Here is a 13,016-nt window from a genome sequence, read left to right as displayed (position 1 = left end):
GACTAGAGATCTCAAGAAAATTAGAGATACCAAGGAACATTTCACGCAAAGATGGGTTCAATAAAAGACAGAAATGGTATGGACTTGACAGAAGCAGAAGATATTAAGAAGAGGTGGCAAGAATACACAGAGAACTGTACAAAAAAGATCTTCATGACCCAGTTAATCATGACAGTGTGATCACTCACCTAGAGCCAGACATCCTGGAATATGAAGTCAAGTGGGCCTTAGGAAGCAACACTACAAACAAAGGTAGTGGAGGTGATGAAATTCCACTTGAGCTATTTCAAATCCTAAAAGATGATTCTGTGAAAGTGCTACGTTCAATATGTCAGCAAATTTGGAAAACTCAGGACTGGCCACAGGACTGGAAAAGATCAGTTTTCATTCCAATCACAAAGAAAGGCAATGCCAAAGAATGCTCAAACTACCGCACAATTGCACTCATCTCACACACTAGCAAAGTAATGCTCAAAATTCTCCAAGCCAGGCTTCAGCAATATGTGAACTGTGAATGTCCAGGTGTACAAGATGGCTTTAGAAAAGGCAGAGGAACTAGAGGTCAAATTGCCAATATCTGCTGGATCATTGAAAAAGCAAGAGAATTCCAGAAAAACATCTGTTTCTGCTTTATTGACTATGCCAAAGCCTTTGACTGTGTGGATCACAACAAGCTGTGGAAAATTCTGAAAGAGATGGGAATACCAGACCACCTGACCTGCCTCTTGAGAAACCTGTATGCAGGTCAGGAAGCAACAGTTAGAACTGGACATGGAACAACAGACTGGTTCCAAATAGGAAAAGGAGTACGTCAAGGCTGTATATTGTCACCCTGCTTATTTAACTTACATGCAGAGTACATCATGAGAAATGCTGGGCTGGAAGAAGCACAAGCTGGACTCAAGATTGCCGGGAGAAATATCAATAACCTCAGATATGCAGATGACACCACCTTTATGGCAGAAAGTGAAGAACTAAAGAACCTCTTGATGAAAGTGAAAGAGGAGAGTGAAAAAGTTGGCTTAAAGCTCAACATTCAGAAAACTAAGATCATGACATTCGGTCCCATCACTTCATGGCAAATAGATGGGGAAACAGTGGCTGACTTTAATTTTGGGGCTGCAAAATCACTGGTGATGGTGATTGCAGCCATGAAATTAAAAGACGCTTACTCCTTGGAAGGAAAGTTATGATCAACCTATACAGCATATTAAAAAGCAGAGACATTACTTGGCCAACAAAGGTCCAGGCTATGGTTTTTCCAGTGGTCATGTATGGATGTGAGAGTTGGACTATAAAGAAAGCTGAGCCCCGAAGAATTGATGCTTTTGGACTGTGGTGTTGGAGAAGACTCTTGAGAGTCCCTTGGACTGCAAGGAGATCCAACCAGTCCATCCTAAAGGAGATCAGTCCTGGGTGTTCATTGGAAGGACTGATGCTGAAGCTGAAACTCCAGTACTTTGGCCACCTCATGTGAAGAGTTGACTCATTGGAAAAGACCCTGATGCTGGGAGGGATTGGGGGCAGGAGGAAAAGGGGGCAACAGAGGATGAGATGGTTGGATGGCATCACCGACTCAATGGACATGGGTTTGGTTAAACTCCAGGAGTTGGTTATGGACAGGGAGGCCTGGCATGCTGCAGTTCATGGAGTCACAAAGAGTCGGACACAACTGAGCACCTGAACTGAACTGAACTATATGAATATGAGTATAATGTTAGCCATTGGGTCAGTTGATTTTTTGCCTATACACATGGATAGCTTAATAAGGAAAGGTTATAATCATTTTAAAAGTATGTTAATGGAACATTTGAATATCCATGTTTCAAAAAATAAAAATGAAATAAAGAAGAAAGATGCTAATCATAGACCTAATATGAAAGCTAAAAAAACAAAATTTCGTATGATAATACAGGATAAAATCTTTGTTGCACTGGGTCAAGAAAAATTTCTTAGATAAAATGCAAAAAGTTATGATCCAACAAAAAATATTAACTTTGGTAAATTACACTTCATCACAATTAAAAGCTCTTGGATTTAAAAACATACCATTAAGAAAATTTTAAATATAATTCACAAAATGGGAGGAAATATTTACAATCTTACCTCAAGTATATAAAGAATTCTTTAACTCAGTAAGATAAGCAACTCAATTAAAACATGGGCAAAAGACATAAAAAACATTTACCAAGGAAAACACAGGAATAGTAAATAAAAACATGAAAAGGTACTCAAAAGCATTCGTCAGTACAAAAAAAAACCAAATTAAAAACTACAGTGAGATACTACCATCTCACACACATAAAGTGACTATAATATATTGAAAGTCACTCAGTCATGTCTGACTCTTTGCAACCCCATATACTGAAGCCTGCCAGGTTTCTCTGTCCATGGGGATTCTCCAGGCAAGAATATTGCAGTGGGTAGCCATTCCCTTCTCCAGGAAATCTTTCCAATGCAGGGATGGAACCCAGGTCTATCTGCATTGCAGGCAGGTTCTTTACTGTCTGAGCCAGCAGGGAAGCCCATAATGATCCATGGTCAATGCCAATACTGCTGAGGTCATAGAGAAACTGGATCTCCCAAAAATTGTATGTAGAAATGCAAAATAGTATAGCCATGATGGTAAATAACTTGAAAGTTTCTGAAAAAGCTCAAAACACACTCACCATATACTCACTATGCTCTAAGATAAACCTAAGAGACATAAAAACATGTCTATATGAAGACTTGTACCCATGTGTTCATGATAATATTAACCATAATGGATAAACACTGGAAACAATTAATATGCACAACAACTCAATGGATAAACAAAATATAGTAAATGGTATCTTACTCAGCAATTAAAAGGAATTAACTACTGAGAAATAAAAACATGGATGAATCTCAAAAACACAGTGCTAAGAAAAGGAGTCAGATACAAAAACCTAAATATAGTATGATTTCATTTATATTAAATATTTTAGATAGGCAAAATTGTGTCAGGAACTAGATAACAAGTTACTTGAAGTTGAAGTGGAAATTGACTGAAAATGGGTACATGGGAACTTTTCTGAAGTGATAGAAATATTTAATGATTGGATTATAGTTATGCTTGCACAACAATAAATTTAGTGATATTCAACAAACTGTACACTTAAAATGGTTAAATTTATGAGATATAAATCATACTTCAATAAAGCTGTTAATATAATAAGAGATTGATAGGTTTCTGGGAAGATGGCAGTGTAGGAAGAACCAGGAATCTGTTTTCCCACCAAGACAACAGTTTGCACTGGCAGAATCTAGTATAACCTCCTTGGAACTCTGGAGTCTATTGAAAGCTTGCAACTTCCAGGGGAAGGGTTGAATGGTAAATTGCAGTTAATTTTGATCAATTTCAGCTCTTTGGACAGTAGAAGTGCCCATCTCCCACCCCTGCTCCATGAAAGGAAGCGGCGCACGTGTTTCTGGAACTGAGTGCACACAGCCTGCAGGAACCAGAGTGGGCAAAAAGACCCTTTTGTCCAAATACTGGGAGTCTGTGCTCTGATTGCTGATTGTTGCTTCTTATCACAGAGTTGCAGACAAAAAGGACAGTGGCCATTGTTCAACCATCTGCACTACTGCAAGAACTCCCCTCAGAGATCAAAAGGACTTCAACTAGAATTTTAAAAGCCAGTACTCTGTCCTTTTATTTTTCTCTTCTTACCCGTTTTGTAGTCAGTCAGATATTTATGTATGCATAGGTTATATATGTACTCAAATCTTTTTTATATTCAACTCACATTTATATTTATCCTTTTTTATCATTCACATTTTAAAATCTCTATTTACAGAGGATCCTATAGCTTTCCTTAAAGCAATTTTACTGTGGTAAAATATACATAGCATAAAATTTGGCAAGTTAACCATTTTTAAATGTACAGTTAAGTGATATTAAACACTTTCATAACGTTGTGCACCAACAAACTGGATAATCTCAATGAAAAGGACAAATTCCTAGAAAGACAAAACTTACCAAGACTAAATCACAAAAAAATAAAGCATCTCAATAGACCTGTATTAGCAATGAAATTGAATCAGTAATCAAAATCTTGTAACAAAGAAAAGTCCTGGACTTGATTAATTAATTGGTAAAGTATATCAAACTAAATAAAAACCAATACCAATTCTTCTCAAACTTTTCCAAATATTTGAAGAGGAGGGAACCCTTCCTAACTCAGTCTCTGAGGCCAGTATTTCCCTGATGCCAAAGCCAGAAAAAGGCAAAAGAAAAGACAACTACAGAACAATGTATCTCATGAATTGATGAAAATATCCTCAACAAAGTACTAGGAGATGAAATTCAGCAACATATTGGGATGATTATATACCATGATCAAGTGGGACTTATTCCTGGAATGCAAAGATGCTTCAACACACGTAAATTGATAAATCAACACATCACATTAACAGAATGAGGAAAATTTAAACCACATAATCATCCAAACTGATACAGGAAAACAATTTGATAAAAGTCACACCCTTTCAAAAAAATAAATAAATGAACTGGAATAAAAGGAAAATAATAAAATTCATACATGAATAAACCTTCAGCAAATATCACACTCAATGGTTGAAGACTTAAAGATTTTTCTCAAGGATCAGGAACAACACAAGGATTCCTGCTATCATCATTTCTACTCAATCAATATAGTACTGCAAGTTCTAGCCAGAGCTATTAGACATGAAACAAAAATAAAAGACTCCCAAATCAAAAAGGAAAATTATCTTTGTTTATAGATGATCTTTTATGTAGAAAACCCTAAAGATTCCACATACACACAAAACATTTAGAACTAATAAATGAATTAAGCAATGCTGCAAAATACAATACAAAGTCAATAAACAAAAATCAGTAGGCTTCCCAGGTGGCTCAGTGGTAAAGAATCTGTTGCTAATGCAGGAGACACATGAGACATGGGTTCAATCCCTGGTTCAGGAAGATCCTCTGGAGGAGGAAATGGCAACCCACTCCAAAATTCTTGCCTGGAAAATTCCACGGACAGAGGAGCCTGGTGGGCTACAGTCCATGGGGTTGCAAAAGAGTCAGATACACTGAACAGCAGGCATGGCAAACAAAAGTCCATAGGATCTCTATACACTAAAAATGGAAAATCTGGAAAGAAAATTATGAAAACAATCAGTTACGATAGCATCAAAAAGAATCCCTAGGAGTTAAATTAATCAAGGAGATAAAAGACACACCGAAAATTATAAAGCTTTGTTGAAAGAAATTAAAGATGACTTAAAGGAATGGAAACACACCCAACCATGGATTAGAAGACTTAAAATTGTTGAATGCCAACACTACCCAAAGAAATCTACAAATTTAATAGAATCTTTGTCAAAACCTCAGTGACATTTTTTGCAGAAGTAGGAAATTCTCTAAATCCATATGCAATCTTAAGGGACTCGAAAATAATCAAAACAATCTGGAAAAAGAACAAAACTGGAAGATGTACACTTTTTGATATCAAATCTACAACAAAACTACAGTAATCAAATAATGTGGCCCTGGAATAAAGACAGATATATAAACCAAGGGAATAGAGTCCAGAAATAGAAACCCACCTATATGGTCACATGATTTCTGACAAGGAAGCCAAGACCATTCAATAGGGGTAGTAAAGTCTATTCATGAAACTCAGAAAACCGGATATCTACATGCAAAAGAATGTAGATGGATCCTTATTTAACATCATCTATAAAAATTAACTGAACTAGATCAAAGATTTAAATGCAAGACCTAAAACTATAAAATTCTAATAAGAAAACTCAGGGAAAAAGCTTTGCAACATGGAGTTTGGCAATGATTTCTCACATGTTAAAACCACAGGTAACAAAAGAAAAAAATAGACAGATAGGAGTCCATCAAAAAATTTAAAATTTGTTCACCAAAGACACTATCAACAGATTAAAAAGGCAGCCCACAGAATGAAATAAAATATTCGCAAATCATATACCTGGCAAGGGATCAGCATCCGTAATATATATGGAACTCCTAAAACTCAACAAAAACAACAAAAAAATTCGATTAAGAAAGGGCAAAGTACTTGAGTAGATATTTGTAAAAGAATCTTCACCAGTAACCAATAAGGACATGAAAAGATGCTCAATATCAGTAACCACTGGGGAAATGCACATCCACAAAATTACAATGAGATAACATTTATACTATTAGGAAGGCTACTTTAAATAAACGGGAAAGAAATGTTGATGATGGTAGGGAAATGGAATCCTTGGGCACTGTTGGCAAGAATGTAATATGGTAAAGCTGTTGTGAAAAGCAGCTTCCTCCAAAAAGTATAAGTAGAATTACCATATGATTCAGCAATCTCACTTCTGAGAATATACCCAGAAGAATTGAAAGCAGAATCTTGAAGAGATCTTTGTACACCCATATTCATAGTAACATTATTCAAAAAACCTAAAGCATGACAGCAACTAAAGCATAGTATCTGTGTATTAACAGATGAATGGGTGAGCAAAAGGTGGTATATACATGTCATGGGATATAGTTCAGTCTTATAAGGAAGGTCATTCTGGCATATGCTAAAATATGGATAAACCTGGAGGACATATGCTAAGTGAAATAAGCAGAATACCTAACAAAAGTAACAAAAAGGCAAATACTTTATGATATTCCTTATATAAAATACTTAGATTATTAAAAATCATAGAGACAGAAAGTAAAATTATGGTAGCCAGGAGGTAGGGGGAAATGTGGGGGAGGGATATTACTGCTTAATGGGTATAGAGTTTCAGTTTCACAAGCAGAAGAGAGTTAACAGAGATGGATGGCAGTCATGGCTGCACACCATTATGAAAGTATCTAACATCACCAAACTGCACATTTAAAAATAATTAATATGGTAAACTTAATGCATATTTTATCACAATAAAATAGTTTTTAAAGGAGAACTATGAGATCCTCTCTGAGAAGTAGAGATAAAAATGTGAGAGAAGACCAGTAAATAACCAAGTATAAATATAAATGTGAGTTGAGTATCAAAAAGATTTAGGTACATACATGACATATGCATACATAAATATATGTGTTTGTTTAGTTAAATTCAGAGCCAGAAGCTTAGGGCAAATGGTATGTCATTCAGTAGGAAAGCACTCAGAAAGCAGAACTCTTTAATACCTTCTGTGTCTATCTCTGTATCAAAGAGAATGACTATCATTTTAAAAGCATACAACAGTTATTCACAGGAAAGAACTAAACCACATAATAAGGAAACTAAATTACATAATAAGTTAGACTATGAGAGAAGGTCTAACTACTTTAGTTTAATTCAATTCTCCTGCATTTTAGAAAGTATATCCTAGGAGTCCCACCCTGATTCTCTGTCTTAAAAAAGATCACAGATGATATCACTAAGCTTTTGTCAATGGCTAAGGCAGTGTAAAAGAAAATAGTTACAATACTGTGGTTCCCAAATGGGATTCTTGAAATTAGTCGGACACAGAAAAATGCACAGCCGAGGTAGTTCACAGTTTCAACAACAGATAGCACTACGTTCCTTTCAATAGCGTCCTATCTTTGTGCAGTTGGTTATTCTGCCTGTTGCTGGGATAAAACGCCAGGATCACAGGAAAAACAGCGTGGAACAGGACAGAAAGCGGCCCCCTTCACGTGCATCCCACAGTTAGCCCTTTTCTGCGCCCTTCATTTGCTCCTTTTTATTCTCACTGTGTTCATCATGCTTGTTGGCTGTGCTGTGTGCTTCTTTACGGGCAGGAACCCTGTCTAATTTTTAAAATGCTTTACCTCTATTGATGCTGAGCTTCCAACCTTGTTTTGTAAACATTGTGAAACCCCAGCCTAAAACAGAAGCAGCAAAATCACCACCATAAGAAGCTGAACGAACGTGTTCCATACTAAGGATCACAATTTTAAAGAGATAGAAAGCCAAAAGGACCATATCCAGAAAAGAGTAATTATAAATATGCAATTTTTTTTTTAACTATTAAGAATTGAAAGCCTTTGGACAGACTAAAAATATTTAACCCAGAGAAGAAAAATCTTAACATAAAAGTAAATGTCTACCACTACTAAGAAAGGTAGGCCAGGTTTTGTGACCAGACCATCCACTTTTGCCTGAGGTGTAATTCCTAGACTGTGTCTCAGGTGTGAGCACAGGTAGTGAAAATGGGGCAGATGCTTATATTTTCATACAACATTTGTGGCAGAACCGATCAAAACATTGCTATGATTCCATATGTGAATGTAAAACTGTCACAATTCTATTATAAATGATTTCCATGACTGGCAACCAAGGAAATAGGCTCGAATTTCTGTTGCTCACAAATCAATCAATTATATAGCTAATCAATGAATAATAAATATTAATTAAATGTTCAGTGAATCCAGATTGGTGTTTAGACTATATTTACACACACAGGCAATTATTATACTATTTTCCTAAGTTTAGCATAAATACCTATGGTTTTTACTTATACTAAAATCCAGAGAGATCAATGAAACACAGGATACTGAAGATAAAACACACAGATACAAAAACTCAATATGTCTTTTTAATCATTAGCTACACCCTGCCATTCACTACCTCAAAATCTAGTGGAGTTGCTGTGGAACTCAACAGCTTATTACTTCTCTGTCTCTCCCTTAAATATAGATAGCACTCTTCCAGGCATGCTTGTTTATGATGATTTGTCTGGACTTGTGGCATTTCCTAGCATTGTGACTCATGATATGGTCTCACAACACCTCAAGGAGGAAATGCATTGTGCAATATATTATTGAGGAATCCTTACCACATGTTCTTAGTAGGTATTTCTTGGGCATTCTGGGAAAGGCAAGGATATACTATCTTGAAGTAAATATAAAGAAATCACCAATATGCTATGAAATTGTAGCATATTGCAAGTGATCTTGAGAAGCCACTTCAAGGCACTAAAGAAGAATGTTGAGAAGTCAAAAGACACTATGATGTAACTTTTGGCTTCTAAGAGTTAACACAAAAATGTGAGAGATGTTGAAACAACTAATACAACTTAAAGTAGAAAGACAGGAATATCAATTACATGAGTAACATGCAGCGATAAACAATGATAATAATTGCTACAATATCAATAAACATCTAATAGCAGCATAGTGTCCATAAAACTGGGAGGACAGAAGGACATAAACCTCACAACAAATAAGTATAAATCTTCCATTTCCTATGGAAATCACCTGGAAATGTTCTTAAGTGGCAAGTTAACCAGTCATATCAGTTTCACAATGCTATCCTAAATTTTACGTGGAAAGTCTCACATTCTGGGAAAACCTTCAGTCTGGGGTAAACCAAGACTATAGTCACCTCGCTAGCAATACCATTCCAACAGACCAGTGTAAATTTCCCACTGTTTAGATAATTGCATAGCTATATTCAATGCTCCAATCAAGGAAAAGAACCCAGATTTCATTTAGTGTTTTTTTTTTTTTCCTCATTTCTCACTTAAATTCTCCAAATTGTACCTAAGCCTTTCTGATGAGTTCTCAATGAAGAAAGAAATTAATGAGACACTGCCCTGTGTGATGTTGCTTCATACATGGACCAGAGTTCACTTACTTTTGCTACAGCCCAATGGGTTGCTGATATCCAAATGGCTTGCATTGGAAACACAGGTATCACACTTTGATCCAGTAACAAATCGTTTACAGAAACACTGGCCCGTGACCAAGTGACAGGTTTCATTTAAGGCTCCTGAGAGATGACAATTGCAAGGCTGACATCTGAAAATAAGACAAATAAACCATTAAAGAAAATAACGCTTTGATTAGCAATCCATGAAAAAAGTTACATCTATTTATAACACTGTGGAATAAAATAGTCTGTTTTAGCTGGTATATTGAAAAAGATTCTTGAGCTAAACAAACACAAAATAAAACAGAAAGATACCTTTATCAAAGTGCTATTCACAATAAAATCTCTACAAAGCCTTCTCTTTGTACATTAATTAATAGCAAGAAAGTGTTATATTGCTTTTTTATATGCAATGATACCTCTTGTGACTTGTTTTGCATGCTAGTTGCTCCATTAAGAACACCGTAAACTTCTCATCCTCACAAAAGCAGTTCTCCCGAGAGCTAAAAATTAAGATTCGATACCCAAACTGGAGGAGGAAATGGCAACCCACTCCAGTATTCTCTGGAGAACCCCATGGACATAAGAGCCTTGCAGGCTACAGCTCATGAGATTGCAAAGAGCTGGTCATGGCTGAGCGACTGAACGTGCACCCATAAAATTATCTAAGTATCTTTCAAGCTGTGAAATAGAAAACTGGGTGTGATAATTATGGCTCCCCCTAAAAGTCTTGTAATCCTATAGTCTTTTAAAGAGTCAAAATTATATAGTTTAATAAAGACTAAATTTTGCTAAGAAAACAGTTTGAGGAAGATATATTCAAATATTGCTGATGCCTTACATATGTTATATATCATTTTTAACTTTTGTATTAAACTCCTTTACCCAAAATGATGAGAGCATTATTCTGATCTATGAAGAGATGCTATCAATGCAAACATAATGAAAGAACTTCATTTCAACTTAAATTTCTTGGACTCAAAGTTGATTGTAAAGATCAGTCTTGGCATTTTACCATGATAGTAACTAAGACTTGTTTCTTCAGAGTGAATTTTTCACTCGGAGCATGTCAATGTCATAGATTGGGATACTGCCACCATGAAGCCTTAGGGTTTCCCTGGTGGCTCAGATGGTAAAGAATCTGCCTGCAATGTGGGAGACCTGGGTTCGATCCCTGGGTTGGGAAGATCCCCTAGAGAAGGGCATGGCAACCCACTCCAGTATTCTTTCCTGGAGAGTCCTCGTGGACAGAGGAGCCTGGCAGGCTACATTCCATGGGGTTGCAAAGAGTCAAACATGACTGAGCAACTAAACATAGCAGAGCCCAGCACAGCATGAAGCGTTAAGCAAAACATCACACATATGAAGACCACGACCTTTAAAGAGGGGCTTTCCGGAGGGCACATTGAAAACAACATGAACAGTATGGCTTCACCTATATTTTCTAATAAAGATGCTGGATGGATAGAGTTACTTCATCTCACTGCAGCTTTCACCGTGTGATCTCCTGGGTAATCATTCAACACCCTTAAAAAAGCTGATAAAAGCTAAGGCTGCTAAATAAGCTGAAAATTTGTTTTATGGACTAATATCACCTTGGGAGTAAATAAAGTACAGTTTGTCTCGAAAACTACTATACCATAGTTTGCCCTTTTTATGTCATGATAAGAGTACATTTTTCCCCTCCAAACAACTACAGGGTGTCCTTTATGTGTAGACAGAATTCCATCTCAAACAGATATCTTGTTTAGCCTATTTAAGTATTAGAGCTGACGAAAATTATGCATGGAAATTAAAATGGAATTACAGAAGCAACAAGATATTTAATTTGCTCCTAACTTCATTATATGCTATTACTTAGAATATATTGTTTGTCGGCTGTTAGTATAATATTGGTAAGCATAAACAATAAGAGACAAGCTTCTCTCAATGCACATATATATCACTACACCACTCATGAATAAGTGTCTCTTGAGTATTTCAGCTTTTATTACCATTCACTCATGAGACAATCACATTTATTTTCCATACAGTACATTTAGAGTAATAGTTTCCAGTGTATAATTCCCTTCCTTGATGGAGATCTATTTTCTTCCTGCTAACTGCTACATGCTTAACTCCAAGTCAGCTCTGTCAATATCCATGGGATATTAAGTTCCAAATCCAAATGGAATAAATAAACTGCTTCTTAGGAAACCACATAGTGTTTTGAGTAACTAAATATGACTCTTACTGGTTTCACAGTCTCTTATCTCAACTCTTTTTAGATGGAACTTCTCTGACTTATAATTGCTTGACTTAATAAGAGAGATTTTTACCTGGATGAAGTTTACAGGAGACTTTTCTGAATATTATAGTTTGTTTCTAGCCTAAAGGACACTGGGGATAATTTTGTAATTAAAGTTCAAGCAAAATGATTCCTGTCAATTTCTCAGCCTCTCAAATATAATTTTAAACATTTCCAAGACTCCTTAGCAAATAAGCTACAGGTTTGATGTCATTTTATAAGTTATCCTTCCTCAAGAGCATCTACTAAATGAAATACATTTCACATTTATTAAAACAAAATTATATGTAATAAAGAAAAAGACACTTTAAGCTTAGAAAGAGAAATACCAAACTAAGATGAATTGTGATATTGATTTTGTCGGGATAAATGGTTTTTGTAATATTAATATAAAGAAACCTTTATTACACTGACTCTCCTGGTACAGCTAGGGCTTCTCCCACAATCTGTTTAAAATCTTCATTTTTCATCCTTATGGGAAAACCTCACTTGCTAAATGGATTTCATAAAGAGTAATCTGTCAAGATTTATATAGATAAACAATTTGTGATGTTTATTGACCAGTTCATTACAGTAAACAAAATAGCAGGAAAGCACTGCTAATCTCTGCTAGCTCTGTGCTATTGCAGTTCTGCACGGGCCCTTATGTTACCCCAGCGTTTACTGAATTCAATGCGAAAGAAATTCATTGGCTTCAGTCTCTTAAATCTCAAACCTAGTGTATTTTCCTTTCTAGGGAGCCTCTTCCATTTGGGCAAACAGTAAGAAAAAGGAGTTATCCTACTTATTACGACTCAGAAACATCAGTATGAATGAAGGGGATGTATTTCAATACTGGATTTCACTATCAGAAACTTCATCATGTGAGGAAGAGCTACTACAAGAGGGGGTCCAGGGATACAATCCAGGATAAAGATAACTTTACTGATGTTTCTCTTTGGAGAACTCTCTTCTGTCTGGGGCCTCAAAGGTACCATCAAATTGATTTAAAGATATTGACTGACATCAATAATATTCACTGAGGGCCAACTATGTTACAGGACTGGAGCAGGACATAAAGATGAATAAGACAGAGCTGTCCTTGTTTTCAAGGAACTCACAGTCTA

At 36.0% G+C, this 13,016-nt stretch overlaps 1 protein-coding gene across 1 annotated transcript in view; it reads right to left on the bottom strand.

The window, feature by feature from the left end:
* Nucleotides 1–13,016, bottom strand: part of USH2A (usherin) — an 893,901-nt gene that overhangs the window by 681,262 nt on the left and 199,623 nt on the right. The window contains exon 15 of the mRNA XM_043484771.1: nucleotides 9,609–9,772. Coding sequence (XP_043340706.1) covers nucleotides 9,609–9,772 — 164 coding nt within the window. The remainder of the gene's footprint in view (nucleotides 1–9,608; nucleotides 9,773–13,016) is intronic.

Source organism: Cervus canadensis, chromosome 13 (genome assembly GCF_019320065.1).
Source record: "Cervus canadensis isolate Bull #8, Minnesota chromosome 13, ASM1932006v1, whole genome shotgun sequence".
Classification (NCBI taxonomy): Eukaryota; Metazoa; Chordata; class Mammalia; order Artiodactyla; family Cervidae; genus Cervus; species Cervus canadensis.
Note: the sequence above shows the minus strand (reverse complement) of the source record. Positions and strands in the feature narration are given on the sequence as shown.